At 38.5% G+C, this 12,657-nt stretch overlaps 1 protein-coding gene across 8 annotated transcripts in view; it reads left to right on the top strand.

The window, feature by feature from the left end:
* bcor (BCL6 corepressor) overlaps positions 1 to 12,332 on the top strand; it is a 98,197-nt gene extending 85,865 nt beyond the window's left edge. For 6 of the 8 annotated variants that reach the window (XM_012956453.3, XM_012956456.3, XM_012956450.3 and 3 more), the window contains 7 exons: positions 73 to 380; positions 2,820 to 3,053; positions 4,749 to 4,915; positions 5,353 to 5,498; positions 7,507 to 7,584; positions 9,147 to 9,294; positions 11,152 to 12,332. In XM_012956453.3, the coding sequence (XP_012811907.1) occupies positions 73 to 380; positions 2,820 to 3,053; positions 4,749 to 4,915; positions 5,353 to 5,498; positions 7,507 to 7,584; positions 9,147 to 9,294; positions 11,152 to 11,443 (1,373 nt within the window). In that variant the 3' untranslated portion in view covers positions 11,444 to 12,332. 8 annotated transcript variants of the gene reach the window in all.
* Positions 12,333 to 12,657: the final 325 nt, after the last annotated feature.

A 12,657-nucleotide genomic window follows, 5' to 3' on the forward strand; every position in this document is an offset into this window, starting at 1 on the left:
TCTGTGCTGCTTTTAACTTTGCTTTTTTCATTTTTTATCCCCCTTTTCCATATTCCCTGCTCTTCTGTTCAGACACCTCTGTTCCTCTGCACCCTAAAGGATTTACATCTGGCTGCCCAAGCAGCAAGCAACAGAATCAGACACATTCCACCCTAGTCCCTCGGTTGGGATCCAAACAGCAGAAGATCAGAGATGGTCGCAAGTCAAATGTGCAGAATGCCGATGAAGAGGGGGGTCTCCAAGACACGTCATTGCTTGAAGATTACACAGACTGTGAGAAGCCCTCTGGAAAACGCCAGTGCAAGACAAAGCACCTGGCACCACAAGAGAGGAGAAGGAAAAAGTTGTCAGTCAGTGGGGATGACAGCACAGATGAGAAGGTAGACTTCTTTTTATCTTTAATTTGGTAGTATGAATGAATAAAATAAGGGGCTTTATATGTGGGGTAATCATATAAATCACAGTAAAGAGCAGTCAGTCAAGAAATGTAAGAGTTAATGTGCCCCCTTCTTGTATATTATTTATCCAATGCTGTATTCTAGATATTTAGAAATATCTTATTCTTATATATTGGTGAAGCATGCCGAGTGCAGGTCAGTATCTACACAGGCACAGACCCACACACAGGCACATTTACTAACAATGGAAAAATGTTTAATAACCAGTAGCCAATCAGTTTTGCAGTTTTGAGTAGGATTATAGGCAGTTGGGGGATGTTCTTTTTTTCCCATAAAAACAATCAGCGCACCAGAGGTCACCCCTTTAGATTAGAGGAAAGGAGCTTCCATTTGAAGCAGCATAGGTGGTTTTTCACGGTGAGGGCAGTGAGGTTATGGAATGCCCTTCCTAGTGATGTGGTAATGGCAGATTCTGTTAATGCCTTTAAGAGGGGCCTGGATGAGTTCTTGATCAATCAGAATATCCAAGGCTATTGTGATACTAATATCTACAGTTAGTACTAGTGGTTGTATATATAGTGTATGTATGTGAGTGTATAGATTGGTAGGTGTGGGTTAAGTGTGCTGGGTTTAATTGGATGGGTTGAACTTGATGGACACTGGTCTTTTTTCAACCCTATGTAACTATATATGAGTAATCCTGCTTCAGTTAGCTGTGGTGTTTTAACATTACAATATAGAAGAATTAGCACTGGCACTCTGGAGCTGTATACAGGACAAGCCCTTTAAAAATCTTTATTACGGAACTGAAACGTTTCGAGGCACAAAATAGCCCCTTTATCAAGCATATAAAGGGGCTATTTTGTGCCTCGAAACGTTGCAGTTCCGTAATAAAGATTTTTAAAGGGCTTGTCCCGTATACAGCTCCAGAGTGCCAGTGCTAATTCTTCTATACTGAGTTTTGGGAGGGTGCCGATCCCTCCAGCAGTGTGCACCGAGCGGTGAAATTGTCCGGAGAGCTGAGGGTGTGCGAGTTAAGGCAATTTTTCTTTTGTTTTAACATTACAAGTCACAGACATACATTAAAATGACAAAATATGCTAATAAGAAATACTCTGCAATCCATAGGAGATGCACTCTGCCACATCTTAAAGCAAAAGCCTGTTGTCCCACTAATCAAGAAAACAGTGGGCTACAGTTCAGAGGTTTTTTTTTTTCTTCCAATGTGTAATTGTTGGAAGTGCAATGAGTGCAGAATTAGGCTAAGGAGGACTGCAACATATTATTCTATAAAACCGCTATCAATCATCTGAGTTGGGAAATGATGCCTGACTCTCTGCTAAATACATTGCAGTACAAGTTAAAGGGCACTTACTTTATGGATATCTAATATTTCCTACTTCTTCATGAACATCTAGAAGCCATGTTGAATCGGATTATATTTGCCAGGGTATATTTGAGAACCAGTGCTGTCTCCCTGCTTACTTTTTCTTTACACAAAGATAGGTGACCGTTAGTTCTTCAGTTGTGGACAATATGTAACTCCCAAGTATGTCTTGTGAGGGAGGAGGCAGAGCACTGTGCTCCAGCTGGATTACCAAAGGTTCCACATCCCCATTCTCTGCTATAGAGAGTGCAATTTCAAACACATTTCTTTATTGATATTTTTGTTCAGCAGTTATCCCATTTTCATGCACTCCAGAAATGAATCCTAAACGACTAACCCACCTTTTTGACATGAGCTCATTTAGTTGGGCACACCATGATAAGACTGCCCATGCCTAATAGGCTAACAGTGTAATGCAACTCCTACCTTACCTTGTTTCATTGTGAAGAGAGAGATTCTAGGACTTGAAGTCATTACTGCTTTCCAGAGTGTCTGCCCATCACCGACCCTAAAAAGCTGAGGTATATCAACTTCCAGAGTCCATTACTTTACAATTGAACAATGTGAGTAAGGGGTTGCATTACACTGTTAACCTAAAGGGGTTGGGAAATAGTTCTTGTGAGTAGGTTGGCTTGCTTTCAATTTGTGGAATCAGGGATGTCTGTATTTAAAAAAAAAAAAAAAAAAAAAAAAAAAAAAAAAAAAAAAATTATATAGAATTTTTTTTTTTTTTTTTAATACAGACATCCCTGATTCCACAGATTGGAATCAGGGACCCTTTACCCGGAAGAGTAAATGAAAGCATCTGAATTGCCAAGAAAAAAAAAAATATTTTATAATATAATTTTTTTTTCTTGGCAATTCAGATGCCTTCATTTACCCTTTCAGCATAAGCCCAACTGAATAAGCTCTGTTCTAGAAGCACTTATAGAGAACATTTGAATGTGACTTATTACCTTTTCATTCTTGCTTTCATATACCCTCCTACATTAGGATCTAAACACAGAATTTTCTCTCCTCCTGCTGGTTGACAGGTTGTCTTAAGGGGACACAAAAAACATGCAGAAGGCAGTTCCGATGATTCCCCAGTCAAAACCCAAGAGCAAATGGCTCCTGCAATACAGACACCATCATTATCTTTACCTCTACCCAATACTGTTCAGGAGGCTACACCAAGTCGACCCATGCCACCAGAAGCACGCCGCTTGATTGTCAACAAAAATGCTGGGGAAACTCTTTTGCAGAGAGCTGCACGTCTTGGATATGAGGCAAGCTAGCTTCTATATTGATTTTATTTTACTTTATATCTTTGTTCATGTGATTTTCATCCTTTTGTTTAAAATTAATATGAAATTTATCATAAACCTATAAACTGCAACCAGACACACATGTGGGGGCCATCAAGCTTGACTTATCTTACCATGGATCCCCTTACTACTTTAACAGAGTTTCTATTTCTGGAGTCTGACTTTCCTCTGGAGTCATACTTTCTTTTAGATCTTTAATCTATAAACATTTTAATCTCCCTCGTCTGATATCCCCACACACACAACCATCTGTTTAAGACAGAGAACATTTTATGAGATTAAGGTGGTGAAAACAGGGCAAATAAGTTCACTGAATGATATTTGTTGGCAGCTGTTTCACAGATCATAGAAATGTAGTTGCATCTGCAGGATATCATTGCTTTCTCGTGGCAACTGCTACTGCACATTCCACAATACCATTCAAAATATAATAGTAAAATAAAATGAAAACTTTGACTGTTTCGTGCAAATACTCTGTCTTGGGCAGCATAAGGGTTTGTTAAAGTTTTCTTTTTTGATTTTGCTTCTTTCCTCGGCTTTTCCTACAGTTTTTCTGTACTAGACTTGTCCCATTATTCTGTGTAGCTGCTGCAGCAACAAGGTAGAAAGAGCTGTTCTGGTGTCCCTACTTATCCCCTTGCTTGTCAGAAAGCTGATCTGCCTGTTGGTACCATAAGGATGCCCGCAACTGATCCTGACATGTGACCCAGGCGTATCTCTTTCCTTGGCTGGGACGTGCATTTAATTTGCTTGCTGCTTCTCAGTGTGTTCTAACATGCGCAGCCTGACTAAACGAAAGGCTTCATGCTGTATCCTAGCTACCGACTCTCGGGTCAGGTGTGCCCAGAGCACAGATTAGCGTGCGCTCCCTGCTCGGTGTGAATCAGAATGAATAAATGCTCTTGAGCTATTCCTCAGCCCTCCCTCCTCCTGCTGATTAATAACAAGCCACAGCGGCAGGCAGTGAATCAACATGCGGCTCGTCTCTGAGCACTCTTTTTAACCTTTATAGATCGCTAGTGCAGGTTTCCTGGATCTTGTAGTTTCTCAGAAATGGCAGGCCACAAGATATGCAGCTTAGATATGGGTTTGCTTGCATGCAAATCACCCCGCTTCAGAACTTCTCGGCCATAAACTACTTTGCATAACTCCCTATGAGCCATTCAAATCTATCGGCAAATACGCATGTGAAGGCTTTCTCTCTTTTATATTCAGAAAGCTGTGTCTACGCAGCTTGGTTAAAGCTGGATTTATGTTTAAATGAGATGTTTGCCCATTATTGTAGGGGTTGTGACAGGTATCATGGTCCTTTAAAAAGTTTTCTGTCATGATCGTCCAAGGTTGCTTTTAGGGCTGCTATACACAGGGCGTCGACAGTCACTATCCCTAGACAGACCTGTAATTCTGTAGTCACATTTCTATCTAAAATTTCTGTTTGTACAACTGAACAATACTGATCTTTAAATAATAACATTTCTACTAAATGTATATTAGGAGAAAAACTTTAAATTTTTGCAATTTCATTTTGGCCCATAATTAGCAATGTTTCAATAGATCTGTACTCTACAAAAGTTGGTTGCATTTACAAGCTATTATTTTTAGCCAAAGTCATTTGATGTTCACACTAGAATCATGTCCTGTTTTTATTTTTTTCAGGAAGTTGTCTTGTATTGCTTGGAAAGCAAGTCATGTGATGTAAACCACAGAGACAATGCAGGCTACTGTGCACTACATGAGGCCTGTGCTCGGGGCTGGCTGAGCATTGTAAGGCACCTTCTGGAGCATGGGGCAGATGTCAACTGCAGTGCTCAAGATGGAACCAGGTTAGTAGGCCATTGCCATGTTTGCTTCTTTTTTTTAAACAGCAATGGAACCTTAATTGTTGATAAGAGCCTTGTTGCATATATTCTGCATCTTCTATCTACCCTGTGGCATTTGAAGGTTCCAGAAAAAAGTAACTCTCTCAGCTTTTGCCCCTTAAATCTTGTTAGCTTTAAACAGTAAGACCAATGTCTGAAACAAGCATTATCCTTCAGCAAAAAAAATCTCTAAAATCATCACTTACATTTTTGTAATAATTCGTCTCAAGTAATAAATATGAAGTCTTGCTATAATCTCTTTGGCAAGCCTGAATTTCCCAGAATGTTAAGGACAGTTGAGATTAGTCAATTTAATAGTGTCACAAGGTTTAATGACCTCTCTTATAATAAAATAGGTGCCAATTTCATATAATATTTATTTATATAATACATTTTAATAGACCAATCCATGATGCAGTGGAGAATGACCACCTAGAAATTGTACGATTGTTGTTGTCTTATGGAGCTGACCCCACACTGGCAACCTACTCAGGCAGGACAATTGCAAAAATGACACACAGTGAAGCAATGGAAACTTTCTTAACAGGTAAGTTTCTTCTCTCTTAATGGCATTTTACTTCCTAGTTAAATATAAACACAAGAAATCTGCTTGTGGACTATGTTGTTTGGGGCTGATGTAACAAGCATTCTTAATCCGACATGGAAATATTTCACTTAGAAACAAAATGGAATCCTTGTCATGAAATCCGCATGCAGATAATGATGTAAATATGTTCTTTACTGAGACTGTGTATTTAGGCACCACTGATACAGAAACCAATACCATGCATTTTGTGTTTCTGTATCAGCTCCAGAAGGGACTTTACATTTGTAATTAATTCAAACACCACAGACAGCAAGAGAATTTACAGTTATTGACTTTTACACTGTTTATGTGCCTTTAAATATGAGTTCATATCTTAAAATCTTATGGTACAGGATTAATCTGCTGTGGCTAGTCACTTAGAAGGGCTGTGGAGAAGCGTCTGCATCTTTCTTTAGCAGATAGCGGATCAATGCTTTTTGTGGCGCTTCCTCTAAGTTAAAAGTACATGCACATTCAGTCTTATCAAGGGCATTTTCCGATTAAAAGACAGCGGGAGACAGTTTCTGGCATACTCGCTGTGCAGATGTGACTGCAATTTTTTTTCCTGCCTGCTAAAGACAGCTAAATTAGGCAGCGAAAGGATGTGATCTTAGCTGTCGTATAATGAGAAATCCCAGCCACTGGACTGAAACCTGGTATAACCCGCAGGTTTAATAGCTCTGTGGCTTCCATGTAATATCTCTGCTGCCCCTGCTGTCAAATGCTTAGTTCATTGGACTGTAAAATGTTTTGGCTATTCATTGTCAAGCTACTTATTTCTGAAGGAATCTTTGGTCTAGACCCAAAACAAACATTAGCATATCTTCAAGTATTAGATCCTCAATCATTCGTAACAATGACGCTATAGTGAGTGAGAGAAATTTTATTTATCTATTTATCCCTTTGCATTCCTTTGTTTAGTGTGGAGCTACATTATATGAACACACTTTTAAAGATAGGCAGATATGGGCCACCTGCTGTCTTTGAAGTTGTTACACTAAAGTTCCCCATACACAGGCCGATAGCAGCTGGACCTATTCGGCAGCTTATCGGCCCGTGTAGGGGCAGAACCGAGGGGCCTGGCCGAACAATATCTGGCCTAAAATTGGGCAGATATCGAGCAGGTTAGAAAATTCAGTCGGATCGGGGACCGCATCGGCTCGTTGATGCTGTCCCCGAACCGACTGCCCCATTGCCGCCCAGGGCCAAACGATCAAATTATTTATTGTTTGTATTATTATTGTGCACTGTAATTGTCTTCATCCCGGAATTTAAAATGCTGTCTGGTTCAGTGGCCCTAGCAACTAGTATTCAGTGAGACTAGGACGATGTTTTATTTTTTTCAGTCCATTTATTTGGACACCTTCAGGGTTGCTAGAATATGATTTTGGCAAACAGATGTAGTGTAATTGAAAACAAGGGAGCTGCAAAAAAGAGTAATAATAAAATTAGTCCATTTGAAAATTGTCTTTAGGCTTACGGCTCTTATTGTTGATCAATATAGTCCTTTCAGGGCCCCTCTCGTTCCAAATTGCAAGCATAAGCCATTAGAACATGTGTCTATAGTTAATTTTAAGGTAAGCTTTTCCCATTTAGAAGAAATGTAAATGATTATGTTGATTTACAAGGCACAATATTAGGAGCACATGTCAAGTGACAAGTGGTTCACCCAACATTTAAGCAGGAATAGCTGTCTGTGATCACAAGCTCCCTTTCTAGAGTTCAATAGGAAACCGTTGACTGCAGCTTTCTTTCAATGCAGAAGGATGTGTAAGAAGAACGTTTTTGTTGAAAAACAAATGGGAGATACCCAATTACTGCATTTCTTCCCAGAACGTGTATGTCCTAGACAGGACTTTGAGACGGGAGAGATGCCTAGAGCTCTTCCATAATTATAATGAAGAAAAATGTGACATCCAGCAGCTTGCTTTTGTTCTGATCAATGTCTTTGTGATCTCTGTTCCCATAGAGTATTTAACTGACCTGCAAGGGCGCAGCTGTGATGACCCTGGATTGTCATGGGATTTTTATGGAAGCTCGGTTTGCGGTAAGAATATTTTTTATTATTTGCTGTTGAATAAATAATGCGTAGAATGCATTTGATAAAAAAAGAAAAAGTTTATAAGACCGTGTATGGTAACACTGAAAGATATATGCAAAGATTTTAGGAATCCGTTAAAAGTTAAGATGTCTGAGAGAAGGACACCGCAGGGAAGCATTTCTGCTAAATAAGGCAATGAGAACAATAGCTCAGCTACATATTTAAAGTTTAAAACAATTGTAAAGGTATGACAGCAGTGACATATGTGTACATGATTGCATATGCTGTACTGGGACTGTACACTTAAAATTGTACCTTTTAAATCTGCCGCACCTTTAGGTATGAACCTTTCCCCTATTCCCTGCTGACTCGGATGGGGTCATATGCATATTCTCTCACACAAATTTTAAGGCCAATGCGCACACAAATGTTAAATATGCGCATTAATTAGTTATTTTTTCACATAGCCAAAAAGGAATTAAATAGAACATTGCTGTGTGGTCCTCCTGCTAACAAGCCCAGGATGGTGTGGTTGGGTGTGACTTTCAGTTGTCAGTGGAACTATCTGGCTTCTTAAAGGAAGCATATCCTGTAAAAACTAAATGTACCAGTGCATTACTCCTCTTAATATATAAGGATTGTACTTTGTTGTGTTTCGCACTGATTTATTGAGAAATTCTCCCAAAACCCCACTAGTCCCGCCCATCTGTTCCACTTCCTCCTTTCCCAGGCTGTACAGGGGAGCCGGCAGTATTCAGCACACTGAACCAATCAGCAGCTAGGCTGACCTGATATGGAACTGAAGCCTGTCTGTGCTTGTGCCACTGCAGGGCTGTGATTGGCTGTGCTTCTGGCAAAGACTCTTAGGACAAGCCCACCCCTCATTTAAAACAGGGACAGGACCTGATAGGATCTATAGGGAGCTCCAATAATGGGGCCATTTTTACAGATAGTAGTAGTAATTTTTATCCCAAAGTAAAACCAGAACTTAAAAGATAAATGTAAGAAGATGGCCCAAACAGAAATATATCTATTAAATATTTTAATTATACAGATTCACAGTCTGATATTGGTTACAAGGTAGGCAAGATAAAGGAGAGAACTAATTCATGAGTTGCCGGTTTACAAGCGCCAACTAGTTTTGAAAGGTAAAATTCTAGGTAAAATTCTATTTCCACATTAAAATATCTTGTTACTGTGGTCAATGCAGTAAAATCACTTTTAGCCCTGTGTGGTGGCAGTCTTTGATGTTGCCTTGCCACTTGCTGCCAGTAAATACATGGCACGAAATAGAAGAAATAAGAATCAGGAAACATAAAATCTGTGGCTCTATGGTATTTTAGAGTAGATTCACAATCTGCAGCACTGAAGAGGTTGATTATTTAAGCTCACCCACCCCCCACCAATTTCAGTTATGGAAATACCACAACCTTCTGACCCTTAATCTCTTAATGTTATAGCTTTCTTGTGGTCTCCTAATAAACCCTTAATTAAGATCTTTGTCTGCAAACATTTAAAAAAAAATTAAATTTTAAAAGACTGAACACAGAATATTTTTCTTTACCCAGACCTTAAAGAAGAGAGTGGATTTGACATTTTGGCCAATCCTCCTGGGCCAGATGAGGAAGATGATGGTTATATGGATGCCTTTGAATTTGAGTTCTCAGACAGCCCTCTTTTGCCTTGCTATAACATTCAGGTGTCTCTTTCACAGGGGTAAGTTGCCTGTCATTTTGTATACCGTGTTTCTGAATGTCAGTTGAATTTTGTCTGTCAGTATGAACTGCAGGTGAGGAGCATACAAGAATGAAAGCAAGAGCCTTCCAACCTGCAGAGCTGTGCTGCCATGTTGCCAAACATAGGCACTGCCAACATCACTTACATTCCCAGGTTGGATAATGGTGGTTGGCAAGTAGGCAAATGTCCACTGGAATCCAACCTGTGGTCCCAGTGGATTTAAACATGAGAAGAGAGATATGGTGGCTGAAAAAGGCCACCTGCAACACCACAGCTCTGGCATTCAGGGGACACTACAAGGAGGAGTTGGGGTGATGTATTGGGTAGTGTGGCACAGGTACCTGTTTGTTTGGGATAAAAGTAAAAATGACTAGGGAGGTTTACTTAATCTTTAGTATTTTTTTAATGGTATTTTTTATGCTGTAGGTATTATTTTTTTTTTCTTTAGCCTTTATTTTTTTTTAAAGAAAATGGTTTTCTCACTTAGTCACATATTCCAAAATCATTTTAGTTACCTGTGTAAATTATACAGGAGAGAATTGATTTATGCTACAAACCTAACAACCCACAGGATAATGGTTTTCTCAATCAGCATCTTGTTTAATGCAGTCAGTGCAAGGGCAGCTTTAACTAAATAGACTTGAATGGGACTCTGTGTGCATGCAATGATCAGTACAATGGGCCAGCTGAAAAGCATTGTCCTTTTGTGTCTCTGCATTCAAGCTGGCCGCATGTTTATCCTTTGCCAACTGTTGTTCTTGTTAATTTCAAGCTATTTAAAGGTTAAGCCGTTGGGGGACCTTTTAGTTTCTGTTCCTTGTTTTCTCTCCCTATATTTCCCTGGGAGTTTAAGATGAAGGGGCCTGATGCATTCAGACTCAACCACTGTCACAATAAAAGCTTGATAGAGAGCAGTCTTTTTTTTTTTTTTTTTTTTTTTTTTTTAATCCATATGTATCATTGGAAATGACCACTGTATATATGCTCCTTTCTAAGTTTCTACCATATTTTTCTCTCTTATATCTTTTATATCTTCATTGTATTTGACTACAAAAGCACTAGAAACATGCAACATATTTTTTTCCAAAAAAACCTTCATTCATATATACGTAGCATTTCCAATTGAAAACACAGCCAGGCTTTTGTTTCCAAACTCAATCTAATAGGAGCTTGAACACCATTATTAGAAATGAAGGCCTTGACAATACTATAGCCTGGATATCACTATGGCAACATGAGCGAGACTGCCATAGGATTAAGGAGTACACATTTATGAAATGTCAGGCCTCTACCCCTCCGCTTACTGATTGTCTAATAGGAGTGCCAGCTAGCAGGAATAGCTACATTGAAATTGTTCATTAGAACACCCAGATTTCAGCTTAAATGACTGCACCATTCATTGTCTTAAGAGCAGCAACCTCTCACGAATATTCAAAGACATGGCTAGCATGCATCTATGTATACTTACAAAGGAGTGTTTTGCTTACCACACAATTAATTTATTCCTGAGAGTATATCACTCCATAATTTTGATAATATTGCATTATCCCAAATTTGTATAGTCCCATAGTGCCACATTATTCAGCTTGCAGCTGTTCAGCTACAACTCCCAGTATCCAGGGGGACAGCAGGAAGTAATGGTTGTTTGTCTTTAACTACAGTTGAGGGGCGGTGGGGTTGCATAAAACACTTGTAACATAGGTCTGTAAAGGTGTACTATTTATAATACGCTAATTATTGTGTGAGATATGGGTATAGCCTGTGTAGACTTCTACTGCTGGAATGACATATACCAAGTGTGCTAAATCTAAATGTCTCTTCCTTTTCTTCACACAGGCCCAGAAACTGGATGCTGCTTTCAGAGGTGACAAAGAGACTGAAGATGTCGTCACAGACATTTACTGCTGAGAATCCTCACCTTGAGATAGTCACTATTACTGAGGCGGAATTCTACAAACAAGTGTCATTAAGTCAACTCTTCTCTTCTCCAGAAGGCCTTGAAGGATTCAGTCCAGACAGCAGGGAAATGGTGGATCTTGTAGAATTCACAAACGAACTGCAGACTTTATTGGGGTCTTCAATTGAATGGATAGACCCTGAAAATGAAACTACTTACAGCAGCTGTTAAACAGCCAGACCCCCCATAATGTGTACTATAATACTGATCCATTATTTGTGAATATGTTTCATACTAAGGAAACACTATAATAGAGGTTTCAGTGTACAGACAAGTGATATATCCTTAAATGGGACCTTTTTTTTGTTTTTCCTTCTCAGAAACCCTAAATCAATTTATAGAGACCTGAATAGCCTAATCATTCGGTGCACATTTGCTTTGGGGAGTAACATTTTGTTTTAATCTGTAACACTTTATTTTATTATTATTGTTATTATTTTAATACATTTGACTTTTTCAAAGCACTGAATGCACGGGAGATACTTTATAATTTGTACTGAATTCAAAGTCATGTGGATCAAGGAGAGGCACTTCGCGACATTTTTATGTTTACAGAATTACCTGCCTTGGGTAATATTGGATGTAATCCAGATTTCTTTTGTAATATAGATGGAAATATAAATATATATATATATAAATCCACTGAAATGTGTTTTGAATTTTTGTATTCTAATTTAAAATTTTACTTTTCACACTTCAGTTAGATGCGCTGTGTGTCTGTGTGTGTACGATGTCTGTTTATATATCACACACATCAGACTGATGCATCGCTATACATATATAAATATATACATACATTCAGACATATTATACTCTAATTTAAAAATGAAAAATGCTTTGAACTATTTTTTCCCTTGTAACTTGTAAAATATTCAGATTGTAACATAAAGAATTATGGTTGGGTTAAATTGTATATATATACACAAAAAAAATTCCTGAGATGTGTGTGCAATGTTTTGAGATCTGTGTTTAAACTTTGTAAGTAAACCACCTGCCTTTGTATTTATATTTTACAAGACTTTTTCTTAAAAAGGCAATAAAACCGCTCAGTAAATGGAAAGTTTGCATTGGCATTGTTAATTTCTTTTTTTTTTTTTTTTTTTTTCCCATAACTTTTAACAGGAAGGTTTTCTGCTATTTTGTACAGTAGTCAATCAGTGTCAAAACTGTAGCAGCAAGTGTTATTTTGCAGAAGGCAATAAGTGCTGCATAGTTAACATCAGGGCATTTGCTTCACCTTGTCTTTATTATTAAAATAAAACAGGCTTTTCTGACACATCTGACTATACAGCACACTAAGATTTTAGAAAGGAAAATAAGAGAGACAGAGTAAGAATGCATTTAAATGACAAGAAAAACAAAAGCCACTGTAGGGTTCCAGCCTC

Source organism: Xenopus tropicalis, chromosome 2 (genome assembly GCF_000004195.4).
Source record: "Xenopus tropicalis strain Nigerian chromosome 2, UCB_Xtro_10.0, whole genome shotgun sequence".
In the NCBI taxonomy this organism is placed as follows: Eukaryota; Metazoa; Chordata; class Amphibia; order Anura; family Pipidae; genus Xenopus; species Xenopus tropicalis.